The following is a 25,341-nucleotide window of genomic DNA, read 5'->3' on the forward strand; positions in this document are numbered from 1 at the left end:
TACGTGTGAAAGAGGCCTAAGATAAAGACCAGCAAATAATGCAGTTGGCCTGTGAAGTGGCTGATTAATTTGGTCCTGTTGTGCACTCTTTTAGTCCACTACACAGTTGGTTTCAGGCAGGCTCTTGGGACTATATAAAGAGAGACCTTTCAATGAAAAAGGAAATGGGCAACTACTTGTGTCATGCAAGCTAGGTTTTGGATGATGATTTAATTGGGATTGGTTTTCCTGGCAGTAAAGCTGGATTTACACATAGCGACAGCGACAACGACGTCGCTGTTACGTCACCATTTTCTGTGACACAACAGCGACCTTGTAAGTCGCTGTTATGATCGCTGCTTAGCTGTCAAACACAGCAGAAGCAGCAGCGATCATAACGACAAGCGTCGCTGTGCTACATGTGCAGAAAGCAGGGAGCCGCGCGCACTGCTTAGCGCTGGCTCCCTGCACTCCTAGCTACAGTACATATCGGGTTAATTACCCGATGTGTACTGCAGCTACATGTGCAGAGAGCAGGGAGCCGGCACTGGCCGCGAGGGCGGATGCTGGTAACAAAGGTAAATATCGGGTAACCAGGGAAAGGTCTTCCCTTGGTTACCCGATGTTTACCCTGGTTACAGCTTACCGCAGCTACCAGATGCCGGCTCCTGCTCCCTGCTCGCTTCATTTCGTCGCTCTCTCGCTGTCACACACACCGATGTGTGCGTCACAGCGGGAAAGCGACGACCAAAAAATGAAGCTGGACATTCAGCAATGACCGGCAACCTCACAACAGGGGCCAGCTTGTTGCTGGATGTCACACACCGCGACAGCGACGGGACGTCGCTGCAACGTCACAGAAAATGGTGACGTAGCAGCAACGTCATGGTCGTCGTCGCTGTGTGTGACACCACCCTTAGTCTGGGGTGGTAAGAATAGTTGTCGCGGGCGGGGAGGAGGGTGTCAGCACACCGCGCTCACCCCTTCTGCTCGGGTCCGGCGGCCGCTGCTCAGTGGTGGCTCGAGCTGTATGCCGGATCCCGGGGGTTCTCGAGCGGCACTCCTCGCCCGTGAGTGAAAGGGATTGGTTGGGTGTGGGGATTGTTTATAGTCCGTGACGCCACCCACGGTTGTGGTGATTTCACCACCGCTGCTCAATACGGGGATCCCGGGGATGGTGATGCGGAGCAGCCAGGTGTTGTGTTGCCCCTCCGTGGGTAGGGGTTGGTGATCCCGGGGCCTGGTGACGGTTTGGGAGGTGCAGGGCCTGGTGGGCGCAGGGACGCGGGGGCAGCGCTGTGCCTTGCGGCACTGTGGTACTCACTCAGCCTGAGACGATGACACAGTTTGTACGGTAAACAAAACGGCTGGTAAGACGGTCCCACGGATGGCTGCAATTGCTCTCCCAGTAGGTGACGGTGATGTCCCTCTTCCTTGCACCTTGTGTACTAGTTGGTTGCGATGGGTCCCCACCGGTAACCCGCTCCCCGGCTTCAAGCTGGACCGGGGGTGCTCTACTCTTTGCCCGCAGGCGCTGGCCCTCAGAAACTGGTGCTCTGGCTGTGGCGGTGTCTCTGTTGTACAGGTTGGGCTGTTGCCTTCACTCGGGTCTTGGTTGTTGGGGGATCTACGTCCCCTTCACTGACGGATTCGGCAATTTATGGCGACTCCAAGCCTTGCCGGGGTCCGAGAGGCCCCTGCCCTGGTGCTGACTGTCCTTCGGAACACTGCTCCAGACCACCGGGCACACAGCCTACGGGGTCCTTCCAGGAACTTCCAAACGGTCCCCCTCTAGACAGTCACCGCCGTTGCTGACCTTGCTGACCTGTCCTGCACACAGCTGGACCTTCAGGCTTTTCTCTCTCTCTGTCACCACTCTTGCTTTCCTCCGTTTCTCCTTTACTTTCCTCACTTTCACTTAGTTGTTTACTCCTTGCTAGCCCTCAGCTCGACTTCACTCTTGCCCTGCCTGGGCTAATCTGCCTGGTTTCTCCCGCCTCCAGAACTGTGATCTCCTTGGTGGGCGGAGCCAACCGCCTGGCCCACCCCCTGGTGTGAATCATCAGCCTCTGGAGGAAGGCAACAAGGATTTTTGGTTCAGCTTAGATGTGCCTACCTGGGATGTGGGGTGTGGTGGTGTGTGACCTGTGTCCCCTGGCTTGCCCAGGGCGACACATTCCCCCTTAGCAAAATGCAGACCGTCCGCGGGCTGCCGTCCTACACCGGTTTTATTTTTCTGTAAAAAGGGGATAACAGGGTTAAACATAACATATTCACATTTTTAATAACTCTTCCCAAAACGGGAGGCACATTTTCTTTAACGTTGCAACGGTTTACGGTTACGGTTTCCGCTCTCTCCCACCCAAGCAACCTGGCCCTGATGCTGCCCCTAAAGCCCAGGCAGCACCCCTTGACCCACAGTCCAGCACACGGTACCCGAGCGGGATCTGTCCTTCCCTCCAGAGGGTAGCCACCGGTTCCTTTGGTGGCTGGGCCCCAGCCTGCTCTGCTGAGGGCCCTCCCTCCAACCTGCCTCTCCGGGGACGGCACTGCGGAAAACGGTAACGGTAACCAACATATTTACAAGCCACTTACGTTTGTGGGTGCCCTGCAAGTTCATGGGCTTGTCCATGGATAGTTCCCATGCAAAATAACTTTAACGGTCCCCACGGGGACAACGGTGCCGGCTCCAGCCGGTTGCAAATCACACGGTGAATCAGGTGAACTTCGGATCATTTCACTTCTTATCATTCGTTAAACTTTTAAACAAACAAACAGATGGTCCCAACGGGGACGGTGCTGCGGGCATCCGCTGCCCTACTCGATGTCTTCGTCCTCCTCACCCGGTTCGGGGTGGAAGGACACGGGCACCAGCCCCTCCAGTGCGTAGCAAGCACGGCGTGGAAGGGCCGCTCGGTACCCATTGCCCCCGGCTCGGGGAACATAAGTGGCCTCCATGCCAGACAGGGCAACGACCCCCTCCTCTTCTTCTGACACAGGCTCGGTGTCAGGCCCGGAGTCGCTATCTTCTGCCCCCGCCGCAGTTACAGAAGGGTGTACATCCGATGGGCCAGGTGCGGTGCAGCGCGCGAGCGAGCAGGACGGAGGTAACACAGGAGCCAGGGGTACACCGGGTCCCTCAGCCGCAGCGACCGGTCCCTCGGGGACACAGGGGCGTGGGTCATTCTCCAGCTCCTCCATCACGGCCTCCACTCCATACACTTGCGCCACAGCAACTAGGGCCTCTACCTCCGCGGCCCACTGCTCCATCAGCCCGCCGATCTGACTCTGGTAGCGACGGCAGATCCCCGCCGCCCGGGCTCTCAACCATGCTGCTGTTCCAGACACCGGCTCGGTAGTCTCTGCAGAACTAGGTGGGGCGGACATCTCGGCAGTTGTGCTTTCCAGGAACCCAGTCAGTCTGCAGAGTCCTGGCGTCCCTGCTTTTATAGCCGCAGCTACATGCGGCCAGCCGCCATCGCGTCCCCCTTAGCTCTTTCCGGCCCCTCCTCTCTCGGGGCGGGGTTCTGGCCTTCGTGCCTCTACTGCTCGAGAAGATGCTCGAGCGGGAACTTTTCGCGCCAAAGATGGCGGCTTCTGAAATTTTTCTGCCGGATACCTCCGGCGGTAACAAGGCGCACCTCTACCAGACGGCAGAGCGGTAAGATCCTGTTCGTGACGCCAAGTTGTCGCGGGCGGGGAGGAGGGTGTCAGCACACCGCGCTCACCCCTTCTGCTCGGGTCCGGCAGCCGCTGCTCAGTGGTGGCTCGAGCTGTATGCCGGATCCCGGGGGTTCTCGAGCGGCACTCCTCGCACGTGAGTGAAAGGGATTGGTTGGGTGTGGGGATTGTTTATAGTCCGTGACGCCACCCACGGTTGTGGTGATTTCACCACCGCTGCTCAATACGGGGATCCCGGGGATGGTGATGCGGAGCAGCCAGGTGTTGTGTTGCCCCTCCGTGGGTAGGGGTTGGTGATCCCGGGGCCCGGTGACGGTTTGGGAGGTGCAGGGCCTGGTGGGCGCAGGGACGCGGGGGCAGCGCTGTGCCTTGCGGCACTGTGGTACTCACTCAGCCTGAGACGATGACACAGTTTGTACGGTAAACCAAACGGCTGGTAAGACGGTCCCACGGACGGCTGCAATTGCTCTCCCAGTAGGTGACGGTGATGTCCCTCTTCCTTGCACCTTGTGTACTAGTTGGTTGCGATGGGTCCCCACCGGTAACCCGCTCCCCGGCTTCAAGCTGGACCGGGGGAGCTCTACTCTTTGCCCGCAGGCGCTGGCCCTCAGAAACTGGTGCCCTGGCGGTGGCGGTGTCTCTGTTGTACAGGTTGGGCTGTTGCCTTCACTCGGGTCTTGGTTGTTGGGGGATCTACGTCCCCTTCACTGACGGATTCGGCAATTTACGGCGACTCCAAGCCTTGCCGGGGTCCGAGAGGCCCCTGCCCTGGTGCTGACTGTCCTTCGGAACACTGCTCCAGACCACCGGGCACACAGCCTACGGGGTCCTTCCAGGAACTTCCAAACGGTCCCCCTCTAGACAGTCACCGCCGTTGCTGACCTTGCTGACCTGTCCTGCACACAGCTGGACCTTCAGGCTTTTCTCTCTCTCTGTCACCACTCTTGCTTTCCTCCGTTTCTCCTTTACTTTCCTCACTTTCACTTAGTTGTTTACTCCTTGCTAGCCCTCAGCTCGACTTCACTCTTGCCCTGCCTGGGCTAATCTGCCTGGTTTCTCCCGCCTCCAGAACTGTGATCTCCTTGGTGGGCGGAGCCAACCGCCTGGCCCACCCCCTGGTGTGAATCATCAGCCTCTGGAGGAAGGCAACAAGGATTTTTGGTTCAGCTTAGATGTGCCTACCTGGGATGTGGGGTGTGGTGGTGTGTGACCTGTGTCCCCTGGCTTGCCCAGGGCGACACATACTCATGCTGGCACCCTGTGGTTAACAGCTAATGCTTGACAAATAAATGTGCTGGTTTCCTTTTTGGATGATGTATAAAGGCAGCAGCCGATTGGAGGCCTACGCCTATCTGCAGCGGTCACTTAATACCCCCTCCAGATGCTGATTCCCTAAATTCTCACACACGAACGCACGCACGCATACATACAAACAGAGATACACACACGCAGGCATACGTACAAACAGAGACACACACACACAAGCACGCAGACATACACACAGACACAAACACACAGACATACATACACACCGACACACACACACGAATCATTCCCAGTAAAATACTGTTTACATTCTTTAAAAATTTTAAAGAGTTTTATATTTCTGTCCTTGTAAGATGACAACATTGGAACCTTCTATATGTGTCCGCATATCTATCGCTATCGCAATATTGATTGCTTTAAGCCATATATTTACAATATTACATTAGTTTTGAGATAACCAGATTAGTATATGACATCCTAAACAAATTAACCTTTTTTTTTCTGCAAGTCATACTACGTTAATACTGGACGCTTTAACCAACAGATAATTGACATTAGTGTCAATAACCTCATTGACATTGATAAAGTAATATCTGCTATTCTATGAAAATCTGTTCCACTTCTTTGTAAATGTATCGTATTGTAAATTGACTTTTCTAGTATTCAAAAATCAGTCGAGCGTTTAAAATCCGGGCAATGTATATTTTTATAAAGGTAACTTGTAACCTAAACAACAAAGCATGCTATTTATCTGCAGATATTGGGGTAATCTGCTGGTAAGCAGCATTTTAAATGGGGTTGTCCAGTCTAAATTTATAAGTCTTAATCCTCACATTGCGCGTGCTTTGAGGATTCCCTGGTGTCTGAGCCGTGAACGGCGGTCACATGGCCACGAGTATGTGTGTATAAAGTGTTTTTATCTGATTTTCAAAGTTTATGAACCAACATTTAAGGGGGGAGGAAGGTTTAGGAAAGTTAACTTTATTGGGAAAACCTGGGAAAGATTTTGGGGGGGAAAAAAAGGCGGGAGGACAGTAAGTATTTTAAAACAATTTACTAAGTTTTACTAAATATTTTTCCCATGCTTAATTACCTGACAAAAGAGAACAATCATTCTAGATGTATTTTAGTTGCAATGGACTCGTGAAGATATCAGTCCAGGGTTTCGCCACGAGTATGTGTTATGTATACTCTTTGCCATAATTTGACTAGATGGGTGCGTCCTCAATCAATGCAAATGTATTGAGCAAGGCCGCGCCCATCTAGTAAGAATGTAACCGGAAGTTCGCATATCACAAAGATTTGCAGCACTAATGTAACCTGGTCAGGGGAGATAGCCGTGGGTAAGGTTCTCGTCTTCCATGCCACCTGAAAATGGGGGTGCTGGGTGTGTATGCCTTTTATCATGGTTGTTACCTGAGCGATACACTTCTGCAGACTGCATGTTGGCCCAGACCAGATGATTTTCAATTAATTGAGGGAGACCAAATGCCAAAAATAGTTGTTTTGTTTTTTGTTTTTTTTACTCAATTTCAACTTGATAGAAACTATGTATATTACATATTAGGCACAATGCTTCATAGACATCTCACTTGCTTTAAACAGGCATGAGAACTTTTTTTCAGTTACCTATAATGACACACCATTCTCTATACACTCTGTATTCTTGTATATTATAACATTACTGGGAGACCTCATCTTATCCTGTGAGGGCCACACGGGACAAGAGGTAACGCTACTGCGGCTCACAGCTACTCTCAGTTCCTAATTGACCTGTGAGTCTTCCCTGTAGACAGGTCACGTCGATATGACTCCTCAATGTCCATTCTTGGAAGGACATAGACTACTTGCTGTAATGCACACTCAGCTCCCCACAGGGTAACTTGTGTCCAAATATGGTGACCAAAACTTCCTTGTGATACACTGATGAGCAAAAGGGTAATAATATTTTGAATTTTTGAATTTCAGGCTCCATATCTCACCTTCCACTACAGCTTTGAGCGTGAGACTACCTTCATTTTATAAACAACCTTCTTGGCTATTTCATACATAAATTTGACTTACAGCTATATAGCATATGATTTGTTATGCAGATTCTTGTCTCGTTACTGCATTATTACTGTTTTGCTTCTGGTGTTTAAAAAAATCTTTTTCTTCCTGTAAAACTACAACTTACATGTTCTCACATTCCCTAATAGCTCAATGTATTATTAGGATGATTCCCAGGAGAAAGATTTCCAAAGAGAAACGGCATCATCCAACTCATTCATAGCCATCTCTCGCCCAAAAATATTGCTAAACTGCATCATGTGAGGCCATGACAGTTATAAGAATAAGAAATGAAGTTCATCCATCCTTTCAAAAGCAAAGAGATGAACGTCCGGGCAAAATATCAGAGTCAAGTCGGCTCATCTTATCTATTAGTTCTGACGTGACAAATCTGGCAGTGGAGGTTGCTCGTAATGGTGAGATCACAGATGTCCATGCAAGCACCATGCAACACATATTGCACATGTCTGGAATGATGACTGGAAAAAAGGTGAAGAAGCCTTGACTTCAATATAGTCATAAGAAGCGTTGGCTCAAGTTTGCAAAAAAATACAAAAAGTGGACAGTGGACCTGGGATCAGTTTTCGGTCGAGACATGCTGGAATCAGACTTTCAACTGCCTGAATCCTTCTGGGCATGTTCTCAAACATGGATTTATAAAATACTAACAAAATTTTAAAATTTAGATTTTTAGGAGCCAAACCGTAACAATGCAGTGACCTGACAAGAATCTGCATAACTAATTATATGCTAAATAGTTGCAAATCAAATTTATGTATGAGATAGCCAAGATGATTGTGTATAAAATGAAGGTCGTCACACTCTCAAAGCTGTAGTGGATGGTGAGATAGGGAACCTAAAAGTCAAAAGTTGAAAACATTGTTACCCTTTTGCTTGTCAGTGTAATTTGGTTCCTATTCACCGTAGTCAGCTTTTCACTAGAGTTCTTTTGATACAATTCCTTCTCTTTCTGTTCCCATTTACATGGTGCTTCTACTTTCCTTGGGTGTCTCTCCATATCATTTAATCGTCCTCCCTGGCCTGTGTTCTGGTCTATAACATGTAGCAGTCTATCACATGGCTTGTCTTGATTCCTCGGTCTTCAGAATATATTATCTTAAGTCTTTCTTCCTTCTTCCTACTACTCACACTCACACACACACACACACACACACACACACACTGTTGCATAGCAGTCTGCTATCAGACCTTAGGTCTTGCACCACTGAACTTTAGGTTCTGACTGCTCCAGGAAAACTACTCCCTTGTCTGCCCATACAACTCCTCCCACTCTGGATCAATGTTAACTATAAACCATACAGGTGCGGAACCAATACATGGAATTTTCCAAACACACAAAACCACATTTGAAACAGTGCATTACATTACACAACATCACATTTTCTTTAAGGTGGGTGTGGACAGCACTTCCACTTCCTTGCACTAAAGAAAGTGCACTCTGTACCAAAAAAAGGTATCGGGAAGCACACTTGCCCCGTCTGTGCCTTGCAGATTGCTTTAAAATGTAATACCCAGAATGGCTTTAAAAATCGTCATTCATAATCTATACATGTCTTTGGGCTTTCTATTCTTCTGACAGGTAAATACCTCTCCAGGCGTGGAATGGGGCTGCAAACCTTTTTTTTAAGCAAAATTTGTGTTCTAAAACCCACTGGGTGCTTTTTAAAGTGGTTGTCCAGACTAAAATTACAAATCCGCAGTTACTGTGACTGCAAACTTGTGAATCCTTACATTGCATGCACTACGCACTGTGAGGATCCTCTGATGTCATTGTTGCACCAATGTGGTAAGGGGTTAACTTGTTACTTGTTGCTGGTCTTGGTGATGTCGGGTCTGGGGATGTCACGAGTGGCCCTTGCCCAGTTTTTGTGGCCCCGAGGTGTACAATAAAGAAAGGGGGAAGGGATGATGGTGGTTTTTCTCGTCGCGCCACCTGTGGTTTGCGGCCAGGGAATAGCCGCCGCTGCTGTCGCTGTCCTCCAGGGCTGATGTTTGTAGCAGCAAAGGTGGTTCTGCTCCCCACAGGTGGAGCGGGCCCCAGGGAGGATGATGAGGGGAGTAGTGATGGTGGGTGCTGAAACGCGGGGCACCGGTAAGGATAGGCAGACACAGTCTCTGTAGGTTCAAGATCTCTTTACTCACAGTCCTGGTTTAGCCGAAAGATGCTGGTCACTGCCGTGATGGCCCCAGCCGATCCTGAGCAATTCAAGGTAACCTTCGGTATTCCCACTGTGAGTCCTTTCTGGTCGGGGTCCCTCCAATCCCGGTGTATGTAGAATACGGAACAGGCTGCGGGTCTATTCTGCACTCTCTGCAGACCCTGGAATCCCGTGTAGCTGTGGAGAACCTGGGCTTAGCTGCTCCAAGCCGTGGGTCCTATGGCACTCTGAGAAGTGTGAGGTAAAAGAAGATTGGACGGAGGTCCCAGGTGTGTCTCTCACCCCAAGCTGTGCCCGGGGTTGACTGGCTAAGTGTGAGATGCTCCTTCCCTTTTCCCCAAGTGGTTCCCGCCCCCCAGGTGGCTGTCCCAGTGACCAAGAAAGTCCCATGCTTCATGATGGCCTCCCCCCTATCTATTCCAGGCCATCCCCCTGGTGGGAAAGCACCTAACTGTTTGTGGTTTGTGAATGTGAGAACCACCAGCGATTAACCTCCTTACCCAGGATGAGTACTACATCTTATTGGAGATACAGTATCCTGTGGTGACTGTGTGAAGCCCCACAAGTGCAGTGTCGGTGCATTACCTTCAGGGACTCCACTCGGCTGGATCTTGTCACAGGTAGGAGATCTTCTTTTAGGATTGTCGTGACGCCACTCTCAGAATTGCGGTCAGTGGGGACCGCCACTGCAGGTTAAGGGATGCCTGGGGCTGATGGTGGGTGCAGTCGGTTGTAGTAGCCTCCTGAGAGTGAGGCAAGCCCCAGGGCCCTGTATAGGTGTGTAGAACCACAAGGCGCAGAATAACTCCACACAAGCAGAATGTCTTTCAGGGGTTTTACTCACAGAAGGTGGCAGAGTGAGTAACCCGGGCGTAGCTGGGATGAACCAGGCTGGAACCAGGTATCCTTCAGGCTGACTGATGAGGGTGACTACCGACTCGCCTTCCTTAGCCCTTTGCGTTTTGGGGTAACCCCGACTTTTAGTCCCTATGGGGGTCACCCAGGGAAGTTGCTGAAGCCTCTCTCCCCTTCGTTTTGTCCGTTTGCTTGTAGCCTGGACCAGGACACTCCGGCTGCTTGCCTCCTGTGAACTATGGGCCCTAACTGTGGCGACGTGGCTGCGGACTTTTTAGTTTGTTCTTGGGGGTGTGAAGTGCCCCCTCAAGCAGGTTTGGCAAGGAAAGGTGGATCTATCCTTGCACTGGGACCTACTACCCGTTTGGGCCTGGTAACTCCCTAGCAGTCTCCTTACTTCCCACTCCGTTGCTCTCTCTTTAGCTGAAGATGGATTTCGGGTAGCACTACTAGGTGACCGTTCTCCCCCGTCGGTAGCCACTGCGCGGACGCTGTCAGACTGCAACAGCCCCAGGGGTCTGCTCCTGACGTCTGCTCCCCCTGAACTGCACACTGAACCGGCTCACTGCTCCTCCTCTCCTGTTCTTGCCTACGCCACCTAGCAACCAGGCTCTCCACCACACCCCTTGAGTGGAGATGGAGGCTTTTTACCCCCTCCACTATTCCAGTGGAGGTGAAGGCTTTGCCCCCTCCTGGGATCCCCAGGGGTCCTCCCAAAGGTACATGTGTGAGACCTGATCACTATGCGCCTGTGTAGTCACACCTCGGTCAGCCTTCTGGATTACCTGTATTGTACTGTCCCCAGCATGGGTGCAGTACTCAGTGGTGCCTGACCAGGTCAGGGGCGCCACATTCCCCCTTAGTTATCACCAGCACGTCCTCGGGCTGCAAGACAACATTTTAAAATGCATAAAACAGTAAAACATGGTAAAACTTTCAAAACCACCAGGTACCATACATCACCACCCTCCACCCACAAGTCCGTTAACCCACCCAAACCCTTTCAGGAGGCAGGTCACCGGTCCTTTTGGTAACCAGATCTGGGCCATCTACTTCCCCAGACCTTTCCTCCAATCTGCCTCTCCCGTTGGCCGCGCCTTCAGCCACTTCTGGCAGGATGTAGAGGCGGCTTTCGTGGTCTGGTGGTTTCAGGGTATACCTGGCCTGGTGGATCCGCGCCTTCAGCCTCTTCTGGCAGGATGTAGAGGCGGCCTCCACAGTTGGTGCTGACCAGGTACCCTCTTTGTGGTGGAGAGCCAGGCCCCATAAACAGGCATGCTCTCTGGTTGCAGGTAAGCCAAGGCCCCATAATGGACGTGCTCCCTGGTTGCAGGCGAGCCAAGCCCCTAAACAGGCTGGCCCTGGTGGTGGTACCCTCTGGTGTAACTATTTACACTGCGAGAGTTTGTGGCTATAGCCAGTTCATAGCCTTAAGGTTCATTTCTCACATTAGTTTATGTGGGCACATTGCTTAAACTTGTGAACGTTGCAAAAACTTTTCAAAACTTATCAACTGGTAACTTCTATCTTTACTTTTCTTGCTTTACTTGGATTCCTCCTCACCAGGGCTTGGGCCTGTAGGGCTGCGGCACCTGTTGGTTTCTCGATCTCTTTCATCGTCCGTGGTGGTCTCATCAGTGGGTTCTTTGTCTGTTTCTTTTTCTTTAGGACATGGTGTAACATCTAGTGCATACCAGCCTCTTTCTCCCTGATGCATTGTAAACTCCACTGTGTCTCCCATCCGTAGGTTTCTTCCAGGATGTCCTCTGGGCAAATGGGCTCTCACGTCTCTTCTATTGACAAAGATGCCGACCTTCATACCAGGTGCAACTATAAAGCCGTATCCTGATTTTAGGCTGAAATCTTCTACTACTCCTCGACAAAGGGGTCCTCTGACCTGGGCTTTGGCCCTTCTCAGGAACCGTTTCTCCTCTAAGTCTCTGGCCGTTATTTCATCTTTCTGCTCTGGAGACTGTGGTGCAGGGGCGAACTTGGATCTGCTACGGCGCCGTGTCTTGCGGACTGGATTCTGCGAGGTACAGCTCACAAGCTCCCAGGTGAGGCTTTTGGGCAGATCTTCTTCAGCGGAGGGTATCGGGTCTTCCTCGTCCCAGCGGGAGTATGGCAACATCTCTGGCTCGGGGTATGAATCCACTGCTGATGGCTCCGGAGTCAGCTCCTCAGCCTTCTGGCCTCCCCTCCCCCTTAGTTCTTCTGAACACTCCTGTCGTGGCAGTGCTGGGGATGGACTTTCATCAGCAGGCCCGGGCGGGGGACCCTTTGGCGTGGTCGCTGCAGGAGTCGCCTTGGGGGTATGCGGAGGGAGCAGATGCCGGTCCACCATCTCCTGTGGGAACTTGGCCTCCAGGTCAGCCTTCAGTCTCCAGTATTCGGGGTCCGCACCTATCAGGGACTTCCTAGCAGGGACTTCCTTAGACTGGGGAGCGGTGTCTGCTCTGGCCTTGCAGGCCGGGGTAAACAATGGTACGTCTGTCTTTTCTTGGCGGGCCGCGCCCTGCATGGCGGCGGCCTGGTCTTGGCGGGCCGCGCCCTGCATGGCGGCGGCCTGGTCTTGGCGGGCCGCGCCTGGCATGGCGGCGGCCTGGTCTTGGCGGGCCGCGCCTTGCATGGCGGCGGCCTGGATCAGCGTCGCTGTTGCAGCTGGCGTCTTAGCGGGCTTCGCTACTATGGCCGGTTCTTGGCGGGCTGGGCTGGGCGTTGCTGCCGTGGTCTGGGCTTGGCGGGCCGGGCCTAGCATGGCGGCGGCCTGGGTCAGCGTCACACCTGCGGCGTGGACAAGGGTCGCGGCGGCAGCCGGATCTTTGCGGGCCGGACTGGGCGTTGCTGCAGGGACCGGGTCTCGGTGGGCCGAGCAGGGCATCGCTGCGGCGGCCTGGGCTTGGCGGGCTGCACCTGGCGTGGCTGCGGCCTGCTTCAGCGTCGCCGCGCCGGACGCCTCTTCAGGGACCGCGGGCATGGCAGCAGGGATCGGGGCACTCGCGCTGGCAGGGGCAACACTGGACTCACCCATCGTTGGCAGCATCGGGGTCTGAGTCGTCACCGCCCGGTCTGGCACTCGGCGCGCGGCTCTCCCCTCATAGGCCTGAACCGCCGCGGCCATTTCCAGAAACTCCGTACGTCCCTCTCTGATCTGCCTTCCGACCCTGGCCTCCAGTTGATCGCAGAACTCGGCAAGCTCCCGACACCACCAGGCAGTGGAGCCTGGCTCTGGGTCTCTGTGTTCAGACGCCATTTCCTCTAGCAGCAGGCTTCTGGCTCCCTTTCTGTCCCGACGTCTCTGAACGCTTCCGCTCTCTTTACTTGCGAGGTCAGGACTCTGCAGGGGATCTCTGGGTAGCCACACCTCTTCGTGGGCGGTAACTTCTCCCAGCGCGGGCTGCTGTTGTTTTTCAGCGCGCTTTTCATGGTGGCAATATGGCGGCGCTTCCAATTTTTCAAGCGGACCGTCCAGGCACATGGTCACCTGTCTGAACAGGTCTAGTCCTTATCCTGTTCGTGACGCCAGATGTGAAGCCCCACAAGTGCAGTGTCGGTGCATTACCTTCAGGGACTCCACTCGGCTGGATCTTGTCACAGGTAGGAGATCTTCTTTTAGGATTGTCGTGACGCCACTCTCAGAATTGCGGTCAGTGGGGACCGCCACTGCAGGTTAAGGGATGCCTGGGGCTGATGGTGGGTGCAGTCGGTTGTAGTAGCCTCCTGAGAGTGAGGCAAGCCCCAGGGCCCTGTGTAGGTGTGTAGAACCACAAGGCGCAGAATAACTCCACACAAGCAGAATGTCTTTCAGGGGTTTTACTCACAGAAGGTGGCAGAGTGAGTAACCCGGGCGTAGCTGGGATGAACCAGGCTGGAACCGGGTATCCTTCAGGCTGACTGATGAGGGTGACTACCGACTCGCCTTCCTTAGCCCTTTGCGTTTTGGGGTAACCCCGACTTTTAGTCCCTATGGGGGTCACCCAGGGAAGTTGCTGAAGCCTCTCTCCCCTTCGTTTTGTCCGTTTGCTTGTAGCCTGGACCAGGACACTCCGGCTGCTTGCCTCCTGTGAACTATGGGCCCTAACTGTGGCGACGTGGCTGCGGACTTTTTAGTTTGTTCTTGGGGGTGTGAAGTGCCCCCTCAAGCAGGTTTGGCAAGGAAAGGTGGATCTATCCTTGCACTGGGACCTACTACCCGTTTGGGCCTGGTAACTCCCTAGCAGTCTCCTTACTTCCCACTCCGTTGCTCTCTCTTTAGCTGAAGATGGATTTTGGGTAGCACTACTAGGTGACCGTTCTCCCCCGTCGGTAGCCACTGCGCGGACGCTGTCAGACTGCAACAGCCCCAGGGGTCTGCTCCTGACGTCTGCTCCCCCTGAACTGCACACTGAACCGGCTCACTGCTCCTCCTCTCCTGTTCTTGCCTACGCCACCTAGCAACCAGGCTCTCCACCACACCCCTTGAGTGGAGATGGAGGCTTTTTACCCCCTCCACTATTCCAGTGGAGGTGAAGGCTTTGCCCCCTCCTGGGATCCCCAGGGGTCCTCCCAAAGGTACATGTGTGAGACCTGATCACTATGCGCCTGTGTAGTCACACCTCGGTCAGCCTTCTGGATTACCTGTATTGTACTGTCCCCAGCATGGGTGCAGTACTCAGTGGTGCCTGACCAGGTCAGGGGCGCCACATTCCCCCTTAGTTATCACCAGCACGTCCTCGGGCTGCAAGACAACATTTTAAAATGCATAAAACAGTAAAACATGGTAAAACTTTCAAAACCACCAGGTACCATACATCACCACCCTCCACCCACAAGTCCGTTAACCCACCCAAACCCTTTCAGGAGGCAGGTCACCGGTCCTTTTGGTAACCAGATCTGGGCCATCTACTTCCCCAGACCTTTCCTCCAATCTGCCTCTCCCGTTGGCCGCGCCTTCAGCCACTTCTGGCAGGATGTAGAGGCGGCTTTCGTGGTCTGGTGGTTTCAGGGTATACCTGGCCTGGTGGATCCGCGCCTTCAGCCTCTTCTGGCAGGATGTAGAGGCGGCCTCCACAGTTGGTGCTGACCAGGTACCCTCTTTGTGGTGGAGAGCCAGGCCCCATAAACAGGCATGCTCTCTGGTTGCAGGTAAGCCAAGGCCCCATAATGGACGTGCTCCCTGGTTGCAGGCGAGCCAAGCCCCTAAACAGGCTGGCCCTGGTGGTGGTACCCTCTGGTGTAACTATTTACACTGCGAGAGTTTGTGGCTATAGCCAGTTCATAGCCTTAAGGTTCATTTCTCACATTAGTTTATGTGGGCACATTGCTTAAACTTGTGAACGTTGCAAAAACTTTTCAAAACTTATCAACTGGTAACTTCTATCTTTACTTTTCTTGCTTTACTTGGATTCCTCCTCACCAGGGCTTGGGCCTGTAGGGCTGCGGCACCTGTTGGTTTCTCGATCTCTTTCATCGTCCGTGGTGGTCTCATCAGTGGGTTCTTTGTCTGTTTCTTTTTCTTTAGGACATGGTGTAACATCTAGTGCATACCAGCCTCTTTCTCCCTGATGCATTGTAAACTCCACTGTGTCTCCCATCCGTAGGTTTCTTCCAGGATGTCCTCTGGGCAAATGGGCTCTCACGTCTCTTCTATTGACAAAGATGCCGACCTTCATACCAGGTGCAACTATAAAGCCGTATCCTGATTTTAGGCTGAAATCTTCTACTACTCCTCGACAAAGGGGTCCTCTGACCTGGGCTTTGGCCCTTCTCAGGAACCGTTTCTCCTCTAAGTCTCTGGCCGTTATTTCATCTTTCTGCTCTGGAGACTGTGGTGCAGGGGCGAACTTGGATCTGCTACGGCGCCGTGTCTTGCGGACTGGATTCTGCGAGGTACAGCTCACAAGCTCCCAGGTGAGGCTTTTGGGCAGATCTTCTTCAGCGGAGGGTATCGGGTCTTCCTCGTCCCAGCGGGAGTATGGCAACATCTCTGGCTCGGGGTATGAATCCACTGCTGATGGCTCCGGAGTCAGCTCCTCAGCCTTCTGGCCTCCCCTCCCCCTTAGTTCTTCTGAACACTCCTGTCGTGGCAGTGCTGGGGATGGACTTTCATCAGCAGGCCCGGGCGGGGGACCCTTTGGCGTGGTCGCTGCAGGAGTCGCCTTGGGGGTATGCGGAGGGAGCAGATACCGGTCCACCATCTCCTGTGGGAACTTGGCCTCCAGGTCAGCCTTCAGTCTCCAGTATTCGGGGTCCGCACCTATCAGGGACTTCCTAGCAGGGACTTCCTTAGACTGGGGAGCGGTGTCTGCTCTGGCCTTGCAGGCCGGGGTAAACAATGGTACGTCTGTCTTTTCTTGGCGGGCCGCGCCCTGCATGGCGGCGGCCTGGTCTTGGCGGGCCGCGCCCTGCATGGCGGCGGCCTGGTCTTGGCGGGCCGCGCCTGGCATGGCGGCGGCCTGGTCTTGGCGGGCCGCGCCTTGCATGGCGGCGGCCTGGATCAGCGTCGCTGTTGCAGCTGGCGTCTTAGCGGGCTTCGCTACTATGGCCGGTTCTTGGCGGGCTGGGCTGGGCGTTGCTGCCGTGGTCTGGGCTTGGCGGGCCGGGCCTAGCATGGCGGCGGCCTGGGTCAGCGTCACACCTGCGGCGTGGATAAGGGTCGCGGCGGCAGCCGGATCTTTGCGGGCCGGACTGGGCGTTGCTGCAGGGACCGGGTCTCGGTGGGCCGAGCAGGGCATCGCTGCGGCGGCCTGGGCTTGGCGGGCTGCACCTGGCGTGGCTGCGGCCTGCTTCAGCGTCGCCGCGCCGGACGCCTCTTCAGGGACCGCGGGCATGGCAGCAGGGATCGGGGCACTCGCGCTGGCAGGGGCAACACTGGACTCACCCATCGTTGGCAGCATCGGGGTCTGAGTCGTCACCGCCCGGTCTGGCACTCGGCGCGCGGCTCTCCCCTCATAGGCCTGAACCGCCGCGGCCATTTCCAGAAACTCCGTACGTCCCTCTCTGATCTGCCTTCCGACCCTGGCCTCCAGTTGATCGCAGAACTCGGCAAGCTCCCGACACCACCAGGCAGTGGAGCCTGGCTCTGGGTCTCTGTGTTCAGACGCCATTTCCTCTAGCAGCAGGCTTCTGGCTCCCTTTCTGTCCCGACGTCTCTGAACGCTTCCGCTCTCTTTACTTGCGAGGTCAGGACTCTGCAGGGGATCTCTGGGTAGCCACACCTCTTCGTGGGCGGTAACTTCTCCCAGCGCGGGCTGCTGTTGTTTTTCAGCGCGCTTTTCATGGTGGCAATATGGCGGCGCTTCCAATTTTTCAAGCGGACCGTCCAGGCACATGGTCACCTGTCTGAACAGGTCTAGTCCTTATCCTGTTCGTGACGCCAGATGTGAAGCCCCACAAGTGCAGTGTCGGTGCATTACCTTCAGGGACTCCACTCGGCTGGATCTTGTCACAGGTAGGAGATCTTCTTTTAGGATTGTCGTGACGCCACTCTCAGAATTGCGGTCAGTGGGGACCGCCACTGCAGGTTAAGGGATGCCTGGGGCTGATGGTGGGTGCAGTCGGTTGTAGTAGCCTCCTGAGAGTGAGGCAAGCCCCAGGGCCCTGTGTAGGTGTGTAGAACCACAAGGCGCAGAATAACTCCACACAAGCAGAATGTCTTTCAGGGGTTTTACTCACAGAAGGTGGCAGAGTGAGTAACCCGGGCGTAGCTGGGATGAACCAGGCTGGAACCGGGTATCCTTCAGGCTGACTGATGAGGGTGACTACCGACTCGCCTTCCTTAGCCCTTTGCGTTTTGGGGTAACCCCGACTTTTAGTCCCTATGGGGGTCACCCAGGGAAGTTGCTGAAGCCTCTCTCCCCTTCGTTTTGTCCGTTTGCTTGTAGCCTGGACCAGGACACTCCGGCTGCTTGCCTCCTGTGAACTATGGGCCCTAACTGTGGCGACGTGGCTGCGGACTTTTTAGTTTGTTCTTGGGGGTGTGAAGTGCCCCCTCAAGCAGGTTTGGCAAGGAAAGGTGGATCTATCCTTGCACTGGGACCTACTACCCGTTTGGGCCTGGTAACTCCCTAGCAGTCTCCTTACTTCCCACTCCGTTGCTCTCTCTTTAGCTGAAGATGGATTTTGGGTAGCACTACTAGGTGACCGTTCTCCCCCGTCGGTAGCCACTGCGCGGACGCTGTCAGACTGCAACAGCCCCAGGGGTCTGCTCCTGACGTCTGCTCCCCCTGAACTGCACACTGAACCGGCTCACTGCTCCTCCTCTCCTGTTCTTGCCTACGCCACCTAGCAACCAGGCTCTCCACCACACCCCTTGAGTGGAGATGGAGGCTTTTTACCCCCTCCACTATTCCAGTGGAGGTGAAGGCTTTGCCCCCTCCTGGGATCCCCAGGGGTCCTCCCAAAGGTACATGTGTGAGACCTGATCACTATGCGCCTGTGTAGTCACACCTCGGTCAGCCTTCTGGATTACCTGTATTGTACTGTCCCCAGCATGGGTGCAGTACTCAGTGGTGCCTGACCAGGTCAGGGGCGCCACAACTGAAGCCTCAGGGCCGCCACATCATCACCAGGACTTTGGTCACATGAACAGAAGTATGTGATATGCATACTCCCATCCAGAACCTCACTTGACTGTTTCTGGTGTGTTCAAAGCAAGTTTGTGTGAGGCTGGAAACAGTCTAGTCGGAGTGTGGCCAGGAGTATGCAGATCACATACTTGCAGTTACGGGAATGCTGCTCACGGCGCTGATATTGGAAAATTTCTCACAGAGCATAATATGTACAATGTTAGGATTCACAAGTCTGCAGTCATAGTGACACAGAGTGACTATATACTTTTGGCTTTAGAACAAGCAACCCCTTTAAGCAGTGACTGTCAGGCCTACTGGAGCAATGGCTAGTAAGAAAATTAAGTTTTATTCTCCCTTGAGCCACTCGCTTTAAGTCAACTGGGAGCTGCACAGGGTTGTATTTGCTCCCACACTGTGTCGTGTGAGGTGACTGTTATCATTTCACACACTTTGACAACCTGCTCTGCAGCATGTACATGCAGGGCAGGTTGTCAGTCAATGTGCCGGCGGAGTGATTGCAGAGCATGCAAAAGTGCAACATGTGAACATGCCCTAACAATACATAGATGGGATTTCTATTCATTGTGTAATTAACTTTCTCTTTGAAACCTATGCAAGATGCGTGTGCATGTTATATATTTTTCCAATAACTTACATATTTTTATTTATTTAGAGCAACGATTCTTCAATCAAAGCCTGTATACTGGGTGGGAATTGAAAGTCCTGAGCTCACTGTAAGTGATTATATAGTAGATGTAATGACTGACTTGGAGGTCTACTCCATCAAGCCTGTGTTTATTTGTTTGGTTTTTTTTTGTCTTTATCAACTTGCAAACCAAGAGTATTTTTCAGCTAAGACTACTAGTGGAGACTTTTTTCTTACAGGGTCAATTTCCATTAAACGGGTTGCCACTACTTCTTGAATGAAACAGGGCCTCATTGAAAATAAAAACAGCTTATACTCCTCTCCGACACCATTACAGCGATGTTGACCCTAAAGAGCACTTTGCACACTACGACATTGCAAGCCGATGCTCGCGATGCCGAGCACGATAGTCCCCGCCCCCGTCGCAGCTGCGATATCATGGTGATAGCTGCCGTAGCGAACATTATCGCTACGGCAGCTTCACATGCACTCACCTGCCCTGCGACGTCGCTCTGGCCGGCGAACCGCCTCCTTATTAAGGGGGCGGGTTGTTCGGCGTCATAGCGACGTCACACGGCAGGCAGCCAATAGAAGCAGAAGGGCGGAGCTGAGCAGGACGTAAACATCCCGCCCACCTCCGTCCTTCCGCATAGCCAGCATGAGCCGCAGGACGCAGGTAAGGTGATGTTCCTCGCTCCTGCAGCTTCACACACAGCGATGTGTGCTGCCGCAGGAACGAGGAACAACATCGTAACATTGGTCCTTCCGAAATTATGGAAATGACCGACGCTACACCAATCATACGATTTTGACGTTTTTGCGCTCCTTAATCGTATCAAAAAGGATTTACACACTACGATATCGACTGCGACGCCGGGTGTGCGTCACTTTCGATTTGACCCCACCAACATCGCAGCTGCGATGTCGTAGTGTGCAAAGTGCCCCTTAATCTATCCCGGCAATCATGTGATGTTGACTGCAGTGTCTACATGATATCACAATCATTGTCCAGTTAATGACCTACGGTGCTTAAAGAGGTACTTAAGGGAGATAATAGATTCTTCTACTGGCCCTGCAGTCATAAACTATAAAGATGAGGTCCATAGTTCTGTTGCATATCCTCACATTACCTGTATTTCCATGTGACATTGGAGCTGCTCCCTGGTGCTCCCCCACTGATAATATCTATCTGCTACTGTTCGGTCCAAGAACAGGGGACATGCTGAGGCATGCTTGACCATGCCCCTGTTCAGACTGCAGGGAAGCAGCTATTCTCAGGGGGCTGGCTTATACCAACAGCATGGAGCAGGCCATGTCCCCTGATGAGTGGTGTGATGTTCCAGAAGGGAGGGGGAGCAGCAAGGAGCAGTTCCTGCTTCGCATTGAATTAAATGTACAGGAAGAGTACTGTGCTCTTCTTTTTATTTTTTTATTTTTAATTTTTTTTTCCTAGAGTACCCTTTTTAAACCTCCTCCTCCCCATCTGATTAAAGTGTGAGTGAATCAGCGCTTACATGACAGAATGTCCAGTGAGTGCCTACAGATGCAGAATGGTGCCGAAGAGGGAAGTGAATATAAGTGTTTTTTATTTTCAATGGGGCCCCATTTCATTTTAGAAGGGGGTTGTCCTGATAGTGGACAACCCCTTTTAAACTAAGGGACACTTTACACGCTACGACATCGCTAGCAATTGCTAGCGATGTCAAGCGCGATAGCACCCACCCCCGTCATTGTAACGATATGTGGTGATCGCTGCCATAGCTAACATTATCGCTACGGCAGCATCACACACACATACCTGCTCTGCGACGTCGCTGTGACTGCAGAACAATCCCTCCCTCAAGGGGGAGGTGCGTTCGGCATCACAGCGACGTCACTAAGCGGCCGCCCAATCAAAGCGGAGGGGCGGAGATGAGCGGGACGAACATCCCGCCCACCTCCTTCCTTCCTCATTGCTGACGGGACGCAGGTAAGGTGAGGTTCCTCGTTCCTGCGGTGTCACACGTAGCGATGTGTGCTGCCGCAGAAACAAGGAACAACATCGTTACTGCAGCAGCAACGATAATTGAGATTAGGGGGGGATGTCACCGATTAGCGATTTTGAACGTTTTTGCAACGATTCAAAATAGCTAATTGGTGTCACACGCAACGACATCGCTAATTCGGCTGGATATGTCACAAAATCCGTGACCCCAAAAACATCGCTTTAGCAATGTCGTAGCGTGTAAAGCCACCTTTAGTTGAAATCTAATCCTGACGTAAGGGCTACCATTACTATGGTAGACCATGATTAAGACAGTTTGTTGAAACGCGTCGTTCTGACCTGGGCATCCTTTATTTTTATGCTGCATGTACCTTTTGGATTTTATGAAAAAATATCAATAAAGAAGACAACTTTTTAATATTCTATGTGATTGCGCTGGATTTATATTTTATATAAATAACATAGTTTCATATTAATATATCAATAAACTAATGTATTCAAAACTTCAGGCCCATGTGCTAATACTGATCTTAAGGCCCCGTTACGCGCTACGATTTATCTGACGATACGTCGCGGTCACTGTTTCTGTGAAGCACTTCCGTCCATCGTTAGCGACGTTGTTGCATGTGACACCTACGTGCGACTCTGAACGATCGCAAATAGGGTAAAAATCGTTGATCGTTGACACGTCGTTCAGTTTCAAAATATTGTTCGTCGTTTGGAATGCAGCAGACATATTGCTACGTTTGACACCCTGCCAACGACGAACAACATCCACACGACCGCCTTGGTCAAACAATATATCGTTGAACGATTTTGCGTCGCTAGTGAGATCGTTACGTGTGACCGCTAATAAACGACCTATGTGAGATCTCAGCAAATCGCAACTACAATCTGGGCGTGTCACATTGCTACTGAAATCGTCAGATAAATCGTAGCGTGTAACGGGGCCTTTAGTATAAGGAATTGGGATCATTTTGGCCCCATCAAGCTCAAAGGCTCTGGTGAATTTGCCACCTATGCACCCTTGTATATTTTATGCAAATGTTGTCCTGTTTTGTTTTTTAATTATTCACTATTCCTTTATATTATTATGACATTTGTCCTAAATATTATTATTAATATTGGTGTACAGTATTTTGTATGACTCAGTTTCATATCCAAGGTGTTATCTACTGTTTGATTTATCAATATTAATTGCTTATCTTTTGGGAGTGTATCGAATAAAAAAATATATATACCGAACAATGACGTGAAAAAGAGCATTACGTGAAAAGCAGCATCTGTTCTTGATGTTCTGACCTACTTTGCTTTGGACAATTGTCGCGGGCGGGGAGGAGGGTGTCAGCACACCACGCTCACCCCTTCTGCTCGGGTCCGGCGGCCGCTGCTCAGTGGTGGCTCGAGCTGTAGGCCGGATCCCGGGGGTTTCTCGAGCGGCACTCCTCGCCCGTGAGTGAAAGGGGTTTGTTGGGTGTGGGGATTGTTTATTGTCCGTGACGCCACCCACGGTTGTGGTGATTTCACCACCGCTGCTCAATACGGGGATCCCGGGGATGGTGATGCGGAGCATCCAGGTGTTGTGTTGCCCCTCCGTGGGTAGGGGTTGGTGATCCCGGGGCCCGATGATGGCTTGGGAGGTGCAGGGCCTGGTGGGCGCAGGGACGCGGGGGCAGCGCTGTGCCTTGCGGCACTGTGGTACTCACTCAGCCTGAGACGTTGACACAGTTTTTACGGTAAACCAGACGGCTGGTAAGACGGTCCCACGGACGGCTGCACTTGCTCTCCCGGTCGGTGACGGTGATGTCCCTTTTCCTAGCACCTTGGTGTACTTGTTGGTTGCGATGGGTCCCCACCGGTAACCCGCTCCCCGGCTTCAAGCTGGACCGGGGGAGCTCTGCTCTTTGCCCGCAGGCGCTGGCCCTAAGAAACTGGTGCCTTGGCGGTGGCGGTGTCTCTCTTACACTGGCTGGGCTGTTGCCTTCAATCGGGACTTGGTTGTTGGGGGATCTACGTCCCCTTCACTGACGGATTCGGCAAATTGTGGCGACTCCAAGCCTTGCCGGGGTCCGAGAGGCCCCTGCCCTGGTGCAGACTGTCCTTCGGAACACTGCTCCAGACCACCGGGCACACAGCCTACGGGGTCCTTCCAGGAACTTCCAAACGGTCCCCCTTCAGACAGTCACCGCCGTTGCTGACCTTGCTGACCTGCCCTGCACTTAGCTGGAGTCTTCAGGCTTTTGCACACTCCTTCTGTTCTGTCACCACTCTTGCTTTCCTCCTTTACTACTTTTCTTTCCTTCTACTTTCACTTCCTTAACTAGACTCTGTTGTTTACTCAAGCTCGTCCCTGAGCTGACTGCACTCTTGCCCTGCCTGGGCTAATCTTCCACTCCTTCCACTTCCTCCTCCCTGACTCAACTGCCTGGTTTCTCCCGCCTCAAAGAGCTGTGAACTCCTCGGTGGGCGGAGCCAACCGCCTGGCCCACCCCCTGGTGTGAATCATCAGCCTCTGGAGGAAGGCAACAAGGATTTTTGGTTAGCTTAGATGTGCCTACCTGGGATGTAGGGTGTGGTGGTGTGTGACCTGTGTCCCCTGGCTTGCCCAGGGCGACACACAATCCCATAGGTTTTGAATTTTTTGCTGACATTTAAATATATAATCAGCAAACAATAAAAAGTAAAAAAATTACTAGCAAACATCAGCCTCTACAAGCCTGATGATGCACCGTCCAAACGTTGCTGATAAAAGCTTTATAATTTTGATGACTTGTTTGTTTTGTTTTTTTGTTTTTTTGCTGTATTTGTTAGTTTTGGAGTACATGCGTCCTATTATTTAACTGTTATTAACTCATTAACAATAGGTATATATTGTCTGCTCACCATAGAATGTTGGTCACCTCCACAAATATATCCAGAGATTCAGTCCACCCGTCAGTAGGACAAAGTCCAATAGTAGGAAATGCAATTGATATAAACAATAAAGGTTTCTTCTTTCTTTATTTTATATTATTAAAATTCATCATGACAGGATCGGGTCCTCTGATGCATTTTGACATGACAAATTCTTAATTGTAACATTATGAACCCTTATATCCAGGCCTCACATCCGTCAAGGTACTAGGTGACTTCTACTGGTGTAGGACTCTAGTGACCAGGCCCCATAGCCGTCAAGATAGCAGGCCTAACCTCAACTGGCGTGTGAATGTAGTCAACCAGCCCAGCACTTTCCTGCTACACGTCCCGGGTTTGAAATCTTTACTCTAATCATTATAGGACCTCAAAAATGACTGTATGTGGGACTGCAAGAAAGTAAGATGACCTTCACGGTGTATGCTGTGACACTGGACTGGGTTTCGCTAGGACTCATTGGCGAAGTTAGGGAAGTCCTAGAGGGAGGTCAAACTGTGTCTGTTAATGTTGAGTAAAACTGTAATGTATTGGAAGATAGGTTGACGCTCTCTGGAAAGTTAAAGTTGTGAAACAGAATAAACCAAACAGTAAAGAATTGTGATTTAAAATGATCCGTTGGTCTCCTTGTGAGTGTGAGTCTTCAAACAGTCCTGGCCAGCCAATGTCAGTGGCAGTATGAGGCTTACATGGGTTGCCAGCCCACACAACAAAGGTCCAGACACCCAGTCAGAACCCGGTATTTCATATAGCATGCCGAGGTGTCCGGAGTCAATCCCTCACCCTAGACTGCCGCCCAGCGCCATTCTACATATCTGATGCAAATCTACCAGTTCTCTGAATGCTGAGCTCTGTATAACCCCATGCCTGTGTACACTAAGCATAGGCAGAAAGATTCCAATCAGTGGTGGGGGTGGGGTTATAGAGAGCTCATAGATATGGAGGACTAAATGTAGCAGGTTTACTAGTCCTCTTATGATCTCAAGCTGATAAAACAATGATTTTATCAAAATTATAGTAATCAGCTCAGTACAAGAAACATCTCTCGACTCAGGATCTTTCTCTATAGCAGGCTGCTCTCAGATTAGGTGGAAATCTCATGGTAACAGATTCTCTTTAAATATTCTTCCCCACAAATTAATGCTTAAATTGGCCTTTGTGCAGGGAACTGCCCTATTACCTATTCATGCATTTTTTATATATTATGTAGTTCAATACGTTAACACAACAAAGGAAAAAGAT

General features: G+C 52.0%; 1 protein-coding gene across 1 annotated transcript in view; it reads left to right on the plus strand.

Annotated features, from left to right (window-relative positions):
- The window catches only part of LOC142249374 (putative ferric-chelate reductase 1), a 160,609-nt gene that overhangs the window by 40,477 nt on the left and 94,791 nt on the right, over positions 1-25,341 (plus strand). The window contains exon 5 of the mRNA XM_075321010.1: positions 19,233-19,293. Within this exon, the coding sequence (XP_075177125.1) occupies positions 19,233-19,293 (61 nt within the window). The remainder of the gene's footprint in view (positions 1-19,232; positions 19,294-25,341) is intronic.

The sequence above is a fragment of the Anomaloglossus baeobatrachus genome, chromosome 8, assembly GCF_048569485.1.
Source record: "Anomaloglossus baeobatrachus isolate aAnoBae1 chromosome 8, aAnoBae1.hap1, whole genome shotgun sequence".
Classification (NCBI taxonomy): Eukaryota; Metazoa; Chordata; class Amphibia; order Anura; family Aromobatidae; genus Anomaloglossus; species Anomaloglossus baeobatrachus.